The sequence below is a fragment of the Myotis yumanensis genome, unplaced genomic scaffold (assembly GCF_028538775.1).
Source record: "Myotis yumanensis isolate MYYU_CA2020_CCGP unplaced genomic scaffold, mMyoYum1.0.hap1 SCAF_6, whole genome shotgun sequence".
NCBI classification, from domain to species: domain Eukaryota; kingdom Metazoa; phylum Chordata; class Mammalia; order Chiroptera; family Vespertilionidae; genus Myotis; species Myotis yumanensis.
The window spans coordinates 8,279,237-8,298,008 of NW_027223757.1; the positions used below are offsets into that span (position 1 = coordinate 8,279,237).

An 18,772-nucleotide genomic window follows, 5' to 3' on the forward strand; every position below is an offset into this window, starting at 1 on the left:
TTTGAGACTATTAGGTCAGGACATTGCTTCGAGCCACCACGATCTCGACAGAACAATTGGTGCATAGCTTTAGCCCTTGCAAAAGCTCAAGGTTCATCAGCCTTCCGAGTTCCTTGTTGCACTTTCATGGTAGTGTTTGACAATGGATAGCTTCCCGCAATTTTTTTATTGATTTCAGAGAGAAAAGGAGAGGGAGAGAGAGAAAGAGAAACATCAATGATGAGAGAGAATCATTGATGGTCTGCCTCCTGCAGGCCCCCTACTAGGAATCGAGCCCACAACCCGGGCATGTGCCCTGACCGGGAATCAAAATGTGATCTCCTGGCCCATAGGTCAATGCTCACCCACTGAGCCAGCCGCCCGGGCTAGTCAGGCATTTTACATGTATACTCTCAGAGCTCTCTTGCAGAGAGACGTCAAGAATTGAATGTTCTCTTTGGGCACACTGCTGCTCATTACTTCATAAAGCTCTTTGCAGTGTTAAACCCCATGTAGCTCTTTTTATTTGTTTTTTTACTCCATCACCATTAAAAATGCAGACCGGAAGAACAGCCGTGATGCTATTCTTTACAGCTGACGGAAACAGACATGCCCGGGGGATTCCTTTCTCTCTGTTGCTATTAAAGTCAGCCCAGTGCACGCTCCCAGCCTTCCCCAAACCCAGCACGTGGAGGAGAATGCCTGCCATTGTGTGCACGTCCTGTCTCGCAGGTGTGATTGACCGGTGGGAGCTCATCCAGGCGCAGGCCCTGAGCAAGGAGCTGCGGATGAAACAGAACCTCCAGAAGTGGCAGCAGTTCGGCTCCGACCTGAACAACATCTGGACCTGGCTGGGGGCGACGGAGGAGGAGCTGGAGCAGCTCCGGCGCCTGGAGCTCAGCACCGACATCCAGTCCATTGAGCTGCAAATCAAAAAGCTCAAGGTGAGCTGCCCTTGGCCTTTCCCAGAGCAGCCAGACAGGTGCGACCCGTGGGAGGCCTGAGCAGGTGCAGCCACGAGCCTAGCTGTGTTGCTGTGATGCAGCAGTAGGGAAATTGTCAGCAGAAGGTCACAGGGACCTTCTGTGCTCTCCCCCTCCTGCCCCCCCCCCCCCTTCCCTAAGCAGAGCTTATAGAGAAGGTTTGGAAGGACAGGAAGATGGAACACGTTGTAGAAATAGCCCCCATGTAAATAATTATGTATGATTTAATGAATTGGTGTTTTTAAATGATCAATTAAAATTTTGAACCACCCAGGTACCCTAGGACCTATTTCACCTCTTCTAAGGGAAATGAGATATGAGATATTCCCACGGTCCTACAAGTCTCTACCTAAAGCTGGAGAGAAATCTTCTCCAAGACTTTATGTGTGTGAGGGTGTGGAGACCTAATAAAATCATTTGACGTTCTGGGGTGAGCAGGACTTCTGGCATTTCCTGTCTGGGTGCAGGATCCAAGATCACTTCCTTTCACTCCATCTCCAGATCCTAGAAATCCTCCTCAGCCCGGCTACTGAAATGCATTGGTATCGCAGACTTCTGTAAGCGCGCTGTGGAGTGAGGGCCCAGTTCCGTTCTGATAACTCTTTGGATCCTGTCTTTCTGCTTGGAGAGCACCGAGGTGTGCTCTTCCTCAGGAGGGAGCAGCCCAGGCTCCCTGGGGTGGAGGATTAGGCGCTGCCGCTTTTGTGCGCCTCTGGTGTCAGCACACGCTGTGGATCTGGAAGTGATGTGTTTATGGCTTGCTCTGGTGGTGGTTGTGTTTTACATTTTCAAACAGAGAAATGAGTCTTCCCCACAGATGTTCAAACGTCTTCTTTGAAAGGAGCCTTGCCCAGCCCATCAATTTAAGGAGGACGGGTCAGATGAGAGATGCAGTTGCATCACCTGGATTATACGGTGCATTTTTTTCTTTTATTTTTAAAACATATTTTTATTGATTTCAGAGAGGAATGGAGAGGGAGAGAGAGCTAGAAATATCAATGATGAGAGAGAATCATTGATCAGTTGCCTCCTGCACTCCACACATTGGGGATCAAGCCCACAACCCGGGCATGTGTACTGACCAGGAATTGAATTGTGACTTCCTGGTTCATAGGTCACGCTCAACCAGTGAGCCACATCAGCCTGGCATAAGAAGCATTTTTTTTTTTTCTAGAGTACTTAAATTCCTTGAGTTTCTCTCCAGGAAAATGTAGGGCGGCATTGCATTAAAACCAAATTCCTTATAAAGGTGGTGGATCAAATGCTGATCCAGGTCTGATCTAAGCGAGATGAGGGTGGAGGAGTGAGACCCTGGCGGTCAGCCTGTACCCCTCCCCCAGAATCCTATCTGTTTTCTGAGGATAAATCTGTGGCATCACCAACTATCTTTCCACAATATCCCTCCGTCTTATACTGTCTTTGTGGTTGACTATATATTCAGTTTGTTTAGAATCTATTGAAAATTGAAAAATTAAGAAAAGTTGGAAACACCACAGAAAAGTGAGAAATTCTAAGAAAATGTAGCCTGGGTGGGTGGGATTTGCAGGATCACTCACCCTAACTTGATCTAGGCATGTTTAAACAACCTCGCTATTCCATCAATACATAATCATGCTTTCAAGTTCTTGGAATTTCGTTCTAGGTTTTTAGGAAATGCACAAAGTAAAAATCAGTTGCATCCAGGCACGTGTGTGTGTGTGTGTGTGTGTGTGATCAAACTAAATTGGTTAGCTGATGAAATACCCAACTCATGCGCCTAGCCATCACCAGAAGGTGGCCTGTGACGTAGCCAGTGTCCTCAGCCTGGGAGCCGCTATCTGTGCCGATTGAGTTGGAACAGCTGGAGGCCCGGGCCCAGGAATCTGCTTTCTCACCCAGTTTCCCATTCTGTTCTCATGCACAGAACTCTGAGTACCACTGGTCTATTGAGATGGGATTGTTGCACTAGGACAAAAAGTGCATTTCCTGCTGCTCAGAACTGTTGGAGCCCGGTTTTGTTTCATTTTGTTGTTGAAATCCCATGCCGGGGGGTCAAGTTACTCATATTCCTTATTTTATTGCAGAGGGTCATGGTTGCTTCCTGTGAAATGCCTCTTAATTTTATTTATGTACCCCGCCCCCCACTCCTCCCCACACACACACACACGCGCGCGCGCACGCGTGCACAGACTGCTTTTTAATTCTCATTCCTCAGACCCATAGCAACCATTCTGAAATATTTAATGAGTATTCTTTGTTCCTGTATATTCATTCAAAAAAAAGTAGATTTGTGTGTGAGCGCGTGTATTTTAAATTACACACATGCTGTTGTGTTGCACATATCATTCTGTTTCTGACTCTTTCACTCTGCCCCATATTTTACTGAGATCTATTCATGTTGTCAAGTGTACATCTAGTCCAGCTCTTGTAGCTGCAGCACGGTTCTCAGTGGTGTGAACTCACTGTAACTTATCTGGACATCCTGTTAAGGCCCAGTTTGTATTCATGGATCTTTTTATTTGGGTGAAGCCTTTCCAAAGGCCTTAGACTATTTTTTAAATATTTTTATCGTTATTTTCCTTATTTGGTTGTTCTCCTTCCTCTTTGTAGGAGCTGCAGAAAGCCGTGGATCACCGCAAAGCCATCATCCTCTCCATCAACCTGTGCAGCTCCGAGTTCACGCAGACGGGCGGCGAGGAGAGCCAGGCCCTGCAGGACCGCCTGTCCCAGATGAACGCGCGCTGGGACCGGGTGTGCTCCCTGCTGGAGGAGTGGCGGGGCCTGCTTCAGGGCGCGCTGATGCAGTGTCAGGTCCGCGGGGCTTTGGGCAGACTATGCTCCCACTCACACGTGTGCCGAGTCTGTGACTTGGTTTACTAAGGTCACCAGAGGGATGCGGTTGCTCCCCAGAGTCAATATCTTAGTGCGATCACATTGTGCCCAAACATTTTATTTGAGTAGAGAATGTGTACATGTGAACAGCAGTTCAGAGCAGCCAGAACCCACCTTCTGTCCAGCTAACGAGAGACTCTTCCCACAAGTTCATCTCGGCCCCACCACTCCTTCTTCTACTCATTCATGGCATTCATTCATTCAACAGACATTTACTGAGCACACCGGAAGACAGTTTCTGAACACCACAGTGAGCATTACAAATACTTACTCATTCATACCACACTGGCCCGGTCTCGCTGTCTGACAGGCATTGCACTAAGCAGTCATGATACACCACAGCCTCTCTTGTTGGGGAAAACAGACAATAAAAATGCAATTCCATGGTTAACCAAGATGCTTCCAGATGTTGATCAGAGGACTTGAGAAAAGCCACTTTGGGGGGGAGTTCAGGGAAGTTCTAAGCATCTTTGAGCTGACATTGGGAGGATGGATCCATGAAGGAGATAGAACAAATGGAAAGGGCTTAGTGTCTCCAAGGACAGAGCAGAGGCCAGTGTGATCAGAATGCAGTCAGAGAGGCAGGAGTGATGAGAACCATCAGGCAGATGATCAGGAATGAGATCATGCGGGGCCTGGTAGGTCCTGGCAAGGAGCTTGGGTTGTATTCTGGACACGAAGGGAAGCCCTTTCAGGGTGTGAAGCCTGTTCCTTGATAGCAGGTACCCAAGCTGTGGTTTCAACCCTGCACCCCCTCCTAGTACAGTGTGTTTCACCCAGGAGATGTTCATGAACTATACGTTAAATAAATGAATGAACAAATGGATGGATGAAGGGCACAGGGATTGGATTTAGGCCTTAAAAAGATGGGAAGATTTGAATTCAGGGAGATGAGAAGGGGTCAGAGCTGCTTCCTTCCAAACTTCATAATAGCCCTAGAAATTTCTAAAGTATTTTGTATTTTGAACCAATTTTCCTTATGTCTGAATCTTCCCCCCAGTAATAAATTAGGTGCTTTTGGGAAGAATGTGACCTCCAAGAATTACAACAGCACAAGCACCTTGCTCAGAAAGGAGTTGTGTCTAAGATCGTAAAGCCAACGTGTCTTTGCCAATGGTAGCAGTTGTAAAGAATAGAAATGTAAAAAAGGAAAAAAGAATAGAAATGTAAGCTGTGTGTGAAAGAAAACTATATTATTCAAGATGATTTCTGCTCTGTACTTTTTCCCTAGGATTTCCATGAGATGAGTCATGGCTTGCTTCTCATGCTGGAGAACATCGACAGGAGGAAAAATGAAATTGTTCCTATCGATTCTCACCTCGATGCAGAAATACTGCAGGACCAGCACAAGCAGCTTACGGTAAGATGTGTGAACGCCGCAGCCTCTGGTTGTTTTAGCAGTGATCCCTTTCATTTGCAAGAAAATAAAGGGTTATATTTTTTACCTTTTAAGTTATAGTCTCTAAGTTAATTTTTGTGAAGCAAATACGTGCACAGAAAAGGACATCGACTAGCTTTAGAATCTGGTTCTAAAGCCATGGCTCAATTGTAGAAATCTTAGCTGTTCTAATCTTAAGTAACTTGTTTTTATTAAAGCAGGTCTTTGGTGAATTACACTTATTTTTCATTTAAACTGGATTTGTTACATCCCTGTCCCAAAAGTATATGAGGTGGTGTATAATAAAAGGACATTCATTACAACTATTAAAATAGAGAACATTAGGGCTTTGTAAGAGGAATTACTAGTAAGTGAATCGAATTCTACATTAACCTCAACATCAAGTTTCCTGAAAGTTAAGACAAAAAGGGAAACGTGATGACTTCACTTATTTTCATTATCTGACAAAAAGGAAGCATACCAGTTCTCAGGGAGTGAGAAACTTTCCAGCACTAACTTCTGAAGGAAACTTGCAAAATTTCTGGGTAGATTCTCATACAAAGAACTGTGGACAATATAACATACAGCGTACTTAGGTGACTTCACAGACGATACAGAAGCAGATTTGCATCCCATTAGGAGAAAATGAGTTGAATTTTGTAGCTTTCTGCATTTTTTAGATGTTATTTCTTACCATTTAACACTCACTAACCTAACCAGCAGAATTGGTCGCTTCTAATTCAGTACCATAAAGGTCTTAGAATATAAGAGGAAATAGTGATGCGACTGCATTTCCACTAGACTTAGAACCTCAGGCTTTAAGCTGTAAATGATAAATCACCACATATCATTTTTAAATCTTGAACAGATATCTGAGTGAATCTAGACATACTGGAGGTCTGATACATTTATGGTAATGCTTTCCTGTTCTGTTTAAAAGACTATCTTATGTCTCATTTGCATAATGCTTTCTATTTTAAGTACTTTCACATATATTTACTAAGCTGAACCCAAGAATACTTACTGTGGATCAGGCAAGAAATAATATCATCATTTTACCAAAGAAGCAAAATTCACATCCAAAAGGCTCAGGGGTCTTAGGGAATGGTTTTGGCGGAGGCAAGAGTAGAACACAGGTCCCTGTTTCCCAAATGCCATAGCGGCTCTATCCTTCCTGTGTGAGCTCAGCATTCCGAGGCTCAGGCATAAGTGTCCAGTAAGTTAAAGGGATGTCATTCTGCTCTGTAGAGACTTTCCCTAATGATCAGACATCCTTAAAGAAATGTTTCTTACTCTATACATAGCAAATAAGGCAGGAGCTCTTGGAATCCCAGCTCAAAGTGGCCTCCCTGCAAGACATGTCTTGCCAGCTGTTGGTGAACGCTGAAGGCACAGACTGCTTAGAAGCCAAAGAAAAGGTCCATGTGATTGGAAATCGGCTCAAACTGCTCTTAAAGGAGGTCGGTCGTCATCTCAAGGAGCTGGAGAAGTTACTGGACATGTCGAGCAGTCAGCAGGTAAGCGCTCAGCAGGCAGCACTGTGTAGCCTTTCCTACAGAGCATCAAGGAAGCATCATCCTTGTCCATTTCAGAATGTCTTTGAGTTTCCACTCATTGTCATGGCTCCTGCAAGTCCGGTCTCAAAATAAGAAAGAGACTTATAGTCTTTTTTTAAAAAAAAAAATAATATATATATACATATATATATATAATTTTGTTTTATTATTTATTTCAGAGAGGAAAGGAGAGGGAGAGAGAGATAGAAACATCAGTGATGAGAGACAATCATTGATTGACTGCCTCCTGCACGCCCCACACTGGAGATCGAGCCAGCAACCCAGGCATGTGCACTGACCTGGAATCAAACTTCGACCTCCTGGTTCATAAGTTGATGCTCAACCACTGAGCCACACCAGCTGGGCAGGACTTATAAACTTTTATAATAGGACACACTGCTTTTGATTCTGCCACACCCAGGAAACCTCCTGTAATTGTCGCTGCTAACCTCACACCACCACTACTGTGACATTTTACCCTGTTTAGTTAAGAATTAACGTATTTTCTGTACCATAGCCATGATACATCACAACCAATTATTTGCATATGATTCAGCCTAAAAGGTTGAATTCTCCTGACACAAACAGCAGTTAATTCATAGAAAATGTCCTGTGCGCATGTATTCTGTTATTTTTTCCTTCGGTCTGCTGCATCATGAGTGGCATTGGTTTGGAGAAGTTCATTTGCAGCTGCAGAGGTGCCTGGTAAAACTTCATTCCGCTGTGAAATACTGTATGAACACACAAGCACTGTGCCCTCCGTTCAGAATGTCAGAGAACAGTCAACTGCAAGCAACAGCAGTGCTGGAAGCGACACGTTTTCTCTGATGCTCAAAGGCTCCTGGGAGACTTTCGTTTCTAACTCAAACGAATTGGTCTCTCTGGCCTGAGTGACCTGTAGCTCTAAGGCAGATTCCTTCCCCTCCTGCACTTAGACTCACTTATATCCATGTCACTGAGAAATAATAAATCTATATGTGACACAGTAAGAATGACCCTGTAGCTGTATTTTCCAAAAGGGACAAACAGCCAGGAAAGCCCAATGCACAAGGAGACCTAGGCTGGGGGGTAGGGGAGGCCAGGGGATTGTCAAGGGCGGGGGGAACCCTTTGTAATACTTTAAGCAATAATATAAAAAAAAGACCTAGGTCCCGATCTTCCTGTAGTTGTCGGATTCTACTTTTCCCAAGGAATGAATGGCTTGATTTATATGAGGGATGGATGGGGATGGGATAGGAAGCACATTGTGTGTTATAGAGCCATCTGTCTCTGGGATGTGGAGTCATCAAAAGAATCTATTTCCTATGTAGGATCTGTCCTCCTGGTCTTCTGCTGATGAACTGGACACCTCGGGATCTCTGAGTCCTACGTCAGGGAGAAGCACCCCAAACAGACAGAGAACGGTAACTTTCTGCTGGTCGTTGGCCCATGGGAAGGGACACTGGAGAGTGACAGTATCTGTACCCACCAGGGTCCACAGGGTCTCTCCCCCGACAAAGCAGGGATCCCCATACAGACGAGGGTGTCACTCAGTGACCCAGTGAAGCACTGTCTCCTCAACCCTGCCACGTGCCCTCGTCACCTGCGCTCAGGAACGGAAAAGAGTGGTTCTGTTTTTCCAAAGAGTCAGGGCTCCATGTGGGGTTGGTGTGCAGGGAGACACATTATTTTTCTTGCTCCAAGGGCCATCTCTAGAATGATGTTCCCTGGTCCCTTTGGTGGCTCCTCCCTTCAAACCACCACTGCCACCGCCCACCTAAAAAACCAGGTTCCACCGAAAAGGGTGCCCCCGCCAGAGGTGGGCGAAGGCGCCCATGAGGCCATGGAATGGATAAGATAAGTGGAGGATCTGTTGACTCTCAAGCAAGGAAGCTCCTGAGTGGTCCTGAAGGTTTTCAGTGACTGTGCGGCCCCCAAAATGGCAACAGCTCAGGGTGCTTCACCCACAAGGCCTGTGGGGGCTGCCGCGCTGGCACCCAGAAGCACAGTCAGCCCCTGCTACACTCTATACCTTGATTTCTCTGTGTAATTAGAAGCTTGTTTTTGTTATTTTTTTGTCCTGCTTTATGATTATATTCATTTTTATTATCATCCCATTGTCCTTAGTTTTTAGAAGCATTAATTTGTCATTTTTGTTGTGATAAACACAAGTTCTATGCTGATAAATGTTATGACCTTTCCTTAGGATTTTTTTTTTTTTCGTACTACATTCACTAGTTTCCCATAGATCCTAGTTTAAGAATGTGAAGGAATACTGGCTTTTCAATTCAAATTTTAGTCTTTATGTAACTTGAGTCTTTAACTTGTTGGGTCTTCATCACTTTACGAAGAATAATTTCCTATTACTGTTGTTACTATTTTTTTTATCTGTCAAGAATTTTGGTACTATTTTCTAGAAGATATGAAAAAAAAATATGGTGTGGCATGGTATATTGAACTTTATGATTATTTTTTAAAATATGTTTTTATTAATTTTAGAGAGGGAGGAAAGGAGAGGGAGAGAGAAACATTGATTGGCTGCCTCCTGCACGCCCCCTACTGGCGATTGATCCTGCAACATGGGCCTGTGGCCTGACTGGGAATTGAACCATCAACCATTAGGTGGGTGGGACGACGCCCAACTAAGCCACACAAGCCAGGGCTGAACTTTATTTTTATTGTAAGTATATAGAGATGCTTGGCTAGCATATGGTCACTTTAGTTTCTACCATGAAACGTGGGAGGAGAAAATATGCCCACTGTGGTGTGGACTTCCCAACCACAATTTATGTCCCTTCGATGACCAGTAACATCGATGTAAATTTATCTCGTTTCTTCCGCAAAAGAAAAGCCAGTTTCCTTAATCATGGGTACTGATCATTTCATTTGATTTGTTTTTCCTTTGCTGCATTTTTAGTTTAATTTTCATCAGTAGCTTGTCTTTATTTGCCTGGACTGAACATTCTTCTTTCTTTACCCCCTGTTCATTGCAAACAGCCACGAGGCAAATGTAGTCTCTCACAGCCTGGACCCTCTGTCAACAGTCCACATAGCAGGTACCTTATTCTCCTGGTTTCCACACTGTTCTAGAACTGCAAGAGGATGATGAAAATTGCCCACGGTGCTGATAGGCCTCTCTCGGGTGTGCCTTGGGGCAGTTGAGAAATTACTCATTTCAGTGCACACCCTTTCGGAATAAATTGGAAGAGACTTTTCTAAGTGGAAAATGCAAGCGAATCTCAGAGCATGAAATATTTGGACCCCACCAAAATTGGGATTAACACTACATAGGCCATCTGGAACTTTTCATCCAGTGGTATCCTGTGTGCACCTAGAATGCGATACGTCCCATAACATAGCTGCTGTTCGAGTCATGGCAGACTTTTATCATCCTCTTTCTTTCTAGATTTTACAATAAGACAGGTAATCGATCAATGAATTATTTTACCATTCCCAGAAACCCACACATCTGAATAAAATCTACTAACACCCCCGGCTTTTTCTTTTCTTTTCATGTTTTATCCAGATTGTGGGTTTGGGATTCTCCAAATGGCAAGTCCGAATTCAGTGTTATTTAACATTTATAAGCACCTTCTCTCTTCTGCTTCCCCCGAAATTTCTCTTCACGCACCCAGCACACTCAGTCACTCACCCTCCTGCCCAGCGCCCCCCCCCCCCCCCCCGGGCGGGCCCCTGCCCAGAGCCCACTCACCACCGCCACCCTGTGCTTCACACCCGCCCCCAGCAGTCCCTGTGTCTGCAGCTAGCGGTGCTTCGCCTGCTTCGTTGCTGGTGTGATGTCTGTGCTCCCTGCCCCTTCACTAGTCAGCGCCCGCTTCCCCAGACAGCTGTCTGCATAGAAACACTGTCCTCAGAGCTGACTTTTCATTCCCGTCCCAAGCAGTTCAGTGTTAGAGTAGTTTGTCCCCCTGGAAACTCAGCCCCACTGAGCTGGGATCAACATTCCTGGGAGGGGGCGGGGGAGGAGGCCGTGTGGAGCCATAGACAACTCCTGAGGAATAGCCGTGGCTTTCCAGCCAGGAACGGAAGAGAATGGCTGTTTCCTTTGGTCGTTCCCACTCGGCTAAACGAATGCAGAATGCATTTGGGTGTGCTTTCTGGGTTTAGGCATCCCTTTACTTTGGTTTTTTTTCTTGCCCTTTGATTTGGTTTGGAGACCATTTGAGGGGGGATGGCCCATAACAAAATATCAATAATGAAATGTGAATGAAGGTATGATGGACTTCCTCAGGTGCCCTGATGGTTTTTTAGGCCCCAACAAGAAAAAACCACCGTGCTTTAGACGGATCATCGTTCTATATGGTCCGTCTTCTCCACTTAAATTGCCACCGTGCCATGAGCATATTGCTATGGGAGCCCCGCAGCATCCTTTTAGGATACCAGAGACCAATTCTTGGCTTGGCATAAGTGATGGTAATGAAAAGGGGGAAAGCACTTATGTTATTAAACACCACCCATAGCAACCACCTGCGGGTTTCCAAATATCGCTTCCATCTGCTCCCTCAGTTATTCCAGACAACCACGCAGGTTTTCTGAAAATGTCAAAGGCCTGGTTCTTAGGGCAGCCAGGGCTACGCCGTGTCTCCTCACAGGGCTTTGCGGCTGGGACAGCCACATTCTCGCGGTGGCATCCCCAAGGCACCTTTTGGCTCCGCTCTGCCCAGCGCTGTTTATTAACATCTCTCTGAGCACACAGCACAAGGTTCACTTTGCTACTCAGAGGGCCTGGGATCCTTCGCCTGAATGGCAACCTTCACCAAGCACCTTGCCAGACAGGTTGTGGCGGAACATGCTGAGAATTCTCGGACTTCTTAGCTCCTTGGCACCTCTGAGTGGGGTGCGCCCAACCCTGACATTGAAATGCAGAGTCTGCTGGGAAGGAATGAACTCCACTCGCAATCCAGGTGTCACGGTGTTCCCTGACACCGAGGCCTGAGAGCACCCTGTGTTTGATCTTGCACTGCTCCAGCAAATTGGAAAGGTTATTGCAGAAGCACGCACGGGTTAGCGTCTTGACCCCAGCGATCTGCAGTGGGAACATGTTCAACGTGTCTTCTTCCTGAGAGAGAGGAGAGGCTGAATTGGAAGAAACTGCTTATTAGTTTGAAGGGAGACGCTCTTATATTCTTTGGGTTTAAAGTAGATATTAATAATGTCAGTTGCATGCTTGCTGTAATTTTCAGTTTGATTTTATGGAAGACACTGTTCTGTGTCTTCTTAAAAATATTCTAAGCCTACATATGGATTAATGCTACTATGTTTAGGCCCCAGGCCTACAAAATTAATATAGTATGGTCCCTGCCATTAACAGACCTGCAAGGTGTCAGAATGAAGAGATTCCCTAAATCAGTTACAAGAAGCTCCCCAAGACTTCTTCAAAGGATAAGCCTTTGGAAACTGTCTGGGCATACATTTGTAATAACTGTTCATTATTTTTGAGATCAAATATATTTAAGAAGCATGCTCTTGAAGCAATGCTTTTGATGGTCCACCTGGTACTTCTCTTCCACGTGGACTTGAAATGATCTAACCTGATCTCCAATAAGACTTCTCAACTCAACTGCCGATCATTGAAATTGACAGATGGGAAGATTTTACTCCAATTTCCAGCAAGGCAAAGGAATAATTCCTCTGTAGTCTGGATAGAGTGAATTGGTGACTTCATTCCAAAGCTTCAAATTGTGAAATGCAAGATTGCCAGGGCACCTCTGGTCTCTGGCACCTTCCTCACAAGAACTAGGACCCAGGGAGAAGTGGCAAATAACCGGCTGAAACACTGCAAAGGAGTAAAAAAGCGCCTCATTTTAAAGTATGTGCAAGGCAGGCAGATTTCGTGGAGGCCAGCACAGTGGGCTCTTGCCCCGTACAGCAGGGCTTGCCTGAAAACACTATTCAGTTTCTTGTGAAAAATTGTTTTTAAGTCTTTTCCTCCAGACTCCAGCCTGGGGACCTATTTATTCAAAACATTCAAAGAGCCTCAGCCTACAGCAGCCTTGCCTGTAGGCCAGGCCCCAGCCAGGGCTGAGGACAGCTATAGGGTAAGGCTCCAACTAGTTGCCTTTATAATACCTGAGGCGCGCATCCCCAGTGTTTTCCGGGCACTTTGGGAAACAGTACATCCTTGAAAGCACTTCTGGGAAATCAGGAATGTTCCCGGGAGAAAAGGCTAAATCCAGCCAACATCTGAGGGTGTGAGTCAGCACACCCTTGCTTACATAGTACAGATAATAATACATTGATGACACTTATTTAGCATTAACGTGTTCTAAGCACCACATAAAGCATGAGATACCCGTTATCTCATTTAACCCTCACACCATCCCCATGACATGGCTGTAGTCCCAGATTTACAGACAAGGACACAGAGGATTAGAGGCATGAAGACATAGGTTTGAACCCAGGTCTATCTGACTCTGAAGGATTCTATCTTGTTAACCACTGCACTCTAGCGCAGGGCTGCTGGCGGGTAGAACTTGAAAGGATTCCAGGGCTTAGGCTACCAGGCAGAACGCTCCTTTTGGAATACGAGGAGGCTGAAATCCTGAACTGATTCTGGAAGTGTGTATGCCGAACCACGTGTCCAGGGAACAAAGACCATGCACACAAGGGTAGGCAAGAAGATCATAGACAAGCTAGATAATCCCTCACAGTAAATTCCTGTTACTATCCTGCCAGGGTTAGCTGACAAGTAACAGAATGAGTTGCAAGCTGCTTCTGTGTTTGAATGATGTATGCACAGAATTAACCCATTTTATTTACCTTCACTGCGTGGAAGTTTGAGAGGAGTCGTACTCTTGTGCATACTGGTCAGGTGCCCGCATCTCTTGATTATGTTTTCTTTGTGTGGTGTGTGGTGATGTATGACTTCCTCCCCTACCATCCTTTTTCCACAACTTTATGTGTTTAGGGGAAAGAGAGGAAACAACATCTGGGCAACTGTTTACCCAGAAATTTTAATGAGAAAAAATAATAAAATAAGCATTTACTTATGAGAATGAACACATTTTTGCTGGGCTGAATTATCTGGAATATCTCTTATGATGAACTTCCTTGAATAAGGTCACACATTTGATTTTTCCTTTATAGATACACTCTTGACTGCCACCTGTTTATGTAACAGGCCACTGGAGAGAGATGAGTGACTAATGTCTTTTTTCTTTCCCTTGTCAAGTTTCCCAAGACTCTTGAAATAGAGGTGATTTTAGGTCAATGGCTAAATATTCATAGTACCCTTTAACCCTGGTGTCATCAACCTGATGGTACTCGCAGCTCTAAGACTTTGGGCATTAAAGTTGAAACCCTGGTCATTGCTCCCAGGGGGTGGCATGTTTCTCAGCAGATAAATCGGGCATTTCCAAGAGCAGTCAACTGCATGGAAGCTCACTAAGGACTGCGAGTTCTCTCTGTCCCTGTCTCAGCTCATCACTCTTCCTTAGGTGGGCATTCTTCAGCATTAGAAGGCACGTGGTAATTAAAGTTTAATAAGGAATGCTCTGATGCTGTTAAATGTGCCATGTCCTTCAACAGACGCTATAACATGTGAGCCCACATTGCAAAGATGGTGACCTTCCCTCTTGTTCTCAGGGGTGGACTCATCAATGCGGGCACCCTCTGTTTTGATCTTGATCTTTGGCTTAAGCTAATCATTGACAAGCAAGGGCTATTCAGCTCTGTCAGTCCGATTGTATTGTCAATTATATGCATACATCTAACCATCACTAATGTCCTTACATGCTTCCTCAAGAAAAGAAGTCAGAGATCTTTCTCATTTTATTTAAATGTTGAGTGGTGAGGAAATGTGGAGCTCTCTTTTGTGCTTCAGTTATAACTCCTCCAGTGACTGGTGGGGAGGGCACATTGTAAGAGAAAAGGAAAAGGTATTTTTGAAGAAAAATTCAACCCAGATTTCACGGGCAAATATCCCATCCTTCTTAAGACACTTTAAGGCAAACCATTGAATCATGAACTGCCAGAGCCAAAGAGATTTTAGGATATTAATGCAACCTCTCGCTTTGAAAATAAGAAAACTGAAGGCCAGACCAGAGAGACTGTGCTGCTTGGCCAAGATTGTGCAACTGTCTGAACACAAATGTCCCCCTGTGCATGTGTTAATTTGATGATCCATGTAATACTGTGAGCCCCCAGGACTGGAGGCATTTATTTTCAACATGAAGAAACCACTGACTTCCAAACATTTGAGGACACGAATATTTTTCTCTTTTTTTAAAATACATGTAAGATACCTGTAAAGTAATATAACCCAGATGGCCTTCATCAATGTCAGGGAACAAAATGTTGCTGTGAGTATGGTAGGCAGGGATATTGGGACTCTGAGTGCCTGCTGGATCTCTGCCTTTAATCCTGGGATCTGGGGCAAGTCATTTACCTTCTCTAGAGAGTCCAAATTCTGGAAGTTAAAATCCTAGTGTTGAAAACTTAATTCTGCCACTTGCAAGCTGTAAGTCACTGGTTACTTCCCCTTTCTGAGCCTCCTTTTCATCATCTATAGAATGAAGATAACAAGCACATTGAGGACTATTCTGGGGATTATATGAGAGAACTCAAGATAAATGCTTAGTACATTGCCTAGCAATTAGAAAAAATGAATGTTTACTATCCTTACCAACATCTACAAAATTAGAAGATGGGTTATATGCTGTATAAGGCCTTCTCTCAACATGAATATTTTATAATTAGAAAACTCAAGAATTTCCTATTTTGCCCTTCCATTAGTAGGCATGTGCCATTATTCTTATACCCTCTACTGTATTTCACAAAATATACAAATTTCCTATTTAGTTCACTAGGAATAACTCATTGGTCTTAACATAAGGATGGTTAATCAGTTTGACCACTAGATGGTGATTGAACTCTTGTGGCCTCTTAGTTGGCTGACTATTTACGCTGACTAATTAGTAGAAGACATCCAATGTATAAAACACGGAACTTTCAAGTTGGAAGGCCATCTAGTCTAACTTGAAGGGGTTGAGTAAGAGGTTGGCATTTAGGGATAAAGTGAGTTGTTCAAGGTTACACAGCCATTAGTTGTAGTCTTCAGAAAAGAAACAGAGTCCCAATTTTGGCCAATGACATTTCTTTCATTACATATACTGAAGACACAGTGGGCCACATGCTCCTAGGGGCTTCCAGAGGCCTGGTCTGTTTGCCTCTCATATTTCTTTGATGGTTTTAATAAAAGAGTCTTGAGTAGTCCAGCTGGGAACTTAGTGTTTTCTTAGAAAAGCATATGGAGTAACCAATACAGTTTTCACACCTTCATATTTCTGCAGTGGCCTCATATTCATTGTCCTTATCCTTAGTGATATTACTGCCACTAGGGAACTTTTACTAGGTGGGGGAATGTGTTTTGTCAGCACACCTAGTCTTTTTGCTCCTACAATATTGTGTGTTTGTGTGTATGTGTGTATGCAAAATGTCTCCTTTTAATAATATTTCTCTCTTCATCTTTTCTACAAGTAACCAAACAAAATATTAAAGGATGCTCACACACAAAAAACAATGGTGCCCCCTCTGCCCCCACCCAGAACCTACTTCCACATTCAATGTTTTTCAGGCAGTCTTTCTTATGAAATGTGGAATTCATGCTTAATCTCAAATGCACAGTTTAGTAGATAGGAAGATATAAATGCAGACAGGAAAACATAGAACTTTGAGTAGGAGGAGCCTACAAAATGACCATCTGTCCTCAGAAAAATTGTGTCTGTTTCCCAAAGTCACAGCTGATAAAAAATAGGATCAGCCTAGATTCTAAGTCATTCAACACCAGTGTTCTGTACACTCACTCTATTGCCATCCTTGTTCACACAGTGTCAAAACCCACTGATGCCAGGGACAGATGCTGAGTCAGTGCTGAGTCAGTGCAAGATGAAACCAGGGTACTCAGATTAGTTGTGCTTTATGGGTCTGTGCAAAATGATTGGGGCTGTTCTCCTCGCTGCGTGGAGTTTGGCACATCTGGGAGGACTAGACGGGACACTTCAAGTGATTCTAACAGCAACTAGCTTTGGCTACCAGTGCTCCTGGTAGTCTTAACCCAAAAATACACTGCATCAAACATCCACATCTTAATTATTCTGGATCAACTTAATTTATGCTGGTAGAATGTGTATAGAGCAGTTATCTTTGTTGATGGGAAATGTTTTACCAAATTAAAGGGTGGAATTTGAACTCAGTTACCTTTCGTTGACTGACTAAACGTTAACTTTTCATCAGTACAGTTTCCAAGAATCTCTTCATTGGGTGGGGGCAGGGGGGGGGGGTGCCCTGGGCACACCGCAGAAGGCAGGCGGCTAATGGCCAGGTCGGGTTGTGTTTGGCATGGTCCTGTAGCTTCCAAGAAGGTGAGGGAGCTAAAAGCAGCATCCATCCAACATTTGAGATATTTGAGTTTTTTCTGTTGATTCCTCTCTCAGGTCCATAAAAGGTGGCTCCGATTCCTCCCTTTCTGAGCCTCAACCAGTTCGGTCGGGCCGAGGTTTCCTGTACAGAGTGCTCAGAGCGGCCCTTCCCCTTCAGCTGCTCCTGCTGCTCCTCATTGGGCTCGCCTGCCTGGTACCAATGTCCGAGGAAGACTACAGCTGTGCCCTCTCCAACAATTTTGCCCGATCATTCCATCCCATGCTCAGATACACGAATGGCCCTCCTCCCCTCTGAAGCAAGCAGATGCCATCTGCAGCGGTGCTGGTCGTGCAAGGAGGGTTTAGCCCAAAGCCAACCCAAACTAGCAAAAGGAGCACCTGAATGCTGGCGAAGGCCTTCGGAGTGGTGGCGTTAGCCATGTGTCCAAATCATGGCTTCGGAGGTGGAGGATAAACAATGACAGAAGGAGAGCAAATAGAAGAAGGTGTGGAAGAAATGTTGTTTGAAACTCTGAGCCTCAGTACTACAGAGATGAAGTACCTCCAATGTTCCCTGGACGCATGTGTCCTGGGCCTTTGGCCCATTCTATGCACAGCCAGGACTTTAGCACACCATCAGGGCAAGTTTCCCACGGTGTGCCCCATCCATTCATTAAATGACGCCACCTGAGCGCCACATTGGTATCGAACAGTCTACCAACCAACCAGTGCTGAGCCTTGTAACATACAATTTTGAAGAGCTTATATGGCAGCTTTCTTTTTGCCTTGTTTTTCTTTGGGGCATGATATTCTAACCTTTGCTTTAGAAGCACAAGCTGTAAATCTAAAAGGCACTTTTTTAAAAAGTATAAAGAAAAACTGGATGTAATAAATAAAATCATGGAAGGATTTATGTGAAAAAAAGTTGAATGTTATAGTAAAAAAAAGAGATATTTATGTATGTACAGTTTGCTAAAGCCAAGTTTTGTTTGTATTGATTTCTTTGCATTTATTATAGATACTATAAAATACTTTGTCTGTGCTTTTTTTTTTTCTCCCGTAAAGAAATGACTCTAAATTTCCCTGTTGAGCAGAATGCAACCTGAGTTATCTTTTTGCAGAATGAATGAAACTGAAGCATAAGCGTGCATTCATGAATAAGGATGATTAGAGGTAGCACGTATTTAGACCTAGCGGTCTCTAGGTGATTCCTCTCTCCATCCTCCTCCCACAGCCAATCGTATCTCCTCAACTCCTGTTTCTCAGCACCTGTCATACTCTCCTTTCTTTTCTGTCCCCTCTGCACAACTGGAAGAACCTCCTATGGAGCCTCCACTCCATCCCAGGGGTACACAACAGCCTATGAAGTTTCTTGCATGTTTTATCTATCAGTCAAGTCCACAGACAATAAGATTTGGTTCTGCCCCTCTGATCTTGCCAACTAAGTGGCCCTCATGGAATTGTTTGGTGCTCATGGAATTTTAATCCACTATTTAATCATGGGAGGAGGAAGATTTATATAAAACCTAGGTGTCAGGCTTCTCTTGAAAGTGGAAAACTCTGGTGTCCTGGGTACCCATTCCTAAAGGGCAGTAATTGCTGGAGGGAAGTGGCTGCTGCTCCTTGACCTGTAGGAAGAGACACTTT

At 44.4% G+C, this 18,772-nt stretch overlaps 1 protein-coding gene across 3 annotated transcripts in view; it reads left to right on the forward strand.

Annotated features, from left to right (window-relative positions):
• Nucleotides 1-18,156, forward strand: part of SYNE1 (spectrin repeat containing nuclear envelope protein 1) — a 384,525-nt gene extending 366,369 nt beyond the window's left edge. For all 3 annotated transcript variants that reach the window (XM_070417448.1, XM_070417449.1, XM_070417450.1), the window contains 7 exons: nt 712-923; nt 3,552-3,752; nt 5,065-5,193; nt 6,516-6,728; nt 8,078-8,170; nt 9,744-9,802; nt 17,201-18,156. In XM_070417448.1, the coding sequence (XP_070273549.1) occupies nt 712-923; nt 3,552-3,752; nt 5,065-5,193; nt 6,516-6,728; nt 8,078-8,170; nt 9,744-9,802; nt 17,201-17,441 (1,148 nt within the window). In that variant the 3' untranslated portion in view covers nt 17,442-18,156. The remainder of the gene's footprint in view (nt 1-711; nt 924-3,551; nt 3,753-5,064; nt 5,194-6,515; nt 6,729-8,077; nt 8,171-9,743; nt 9,803-17,200) is intronic.
• Nucleotides 18,157-18,772: the final 616 nt, after the last annotated feature.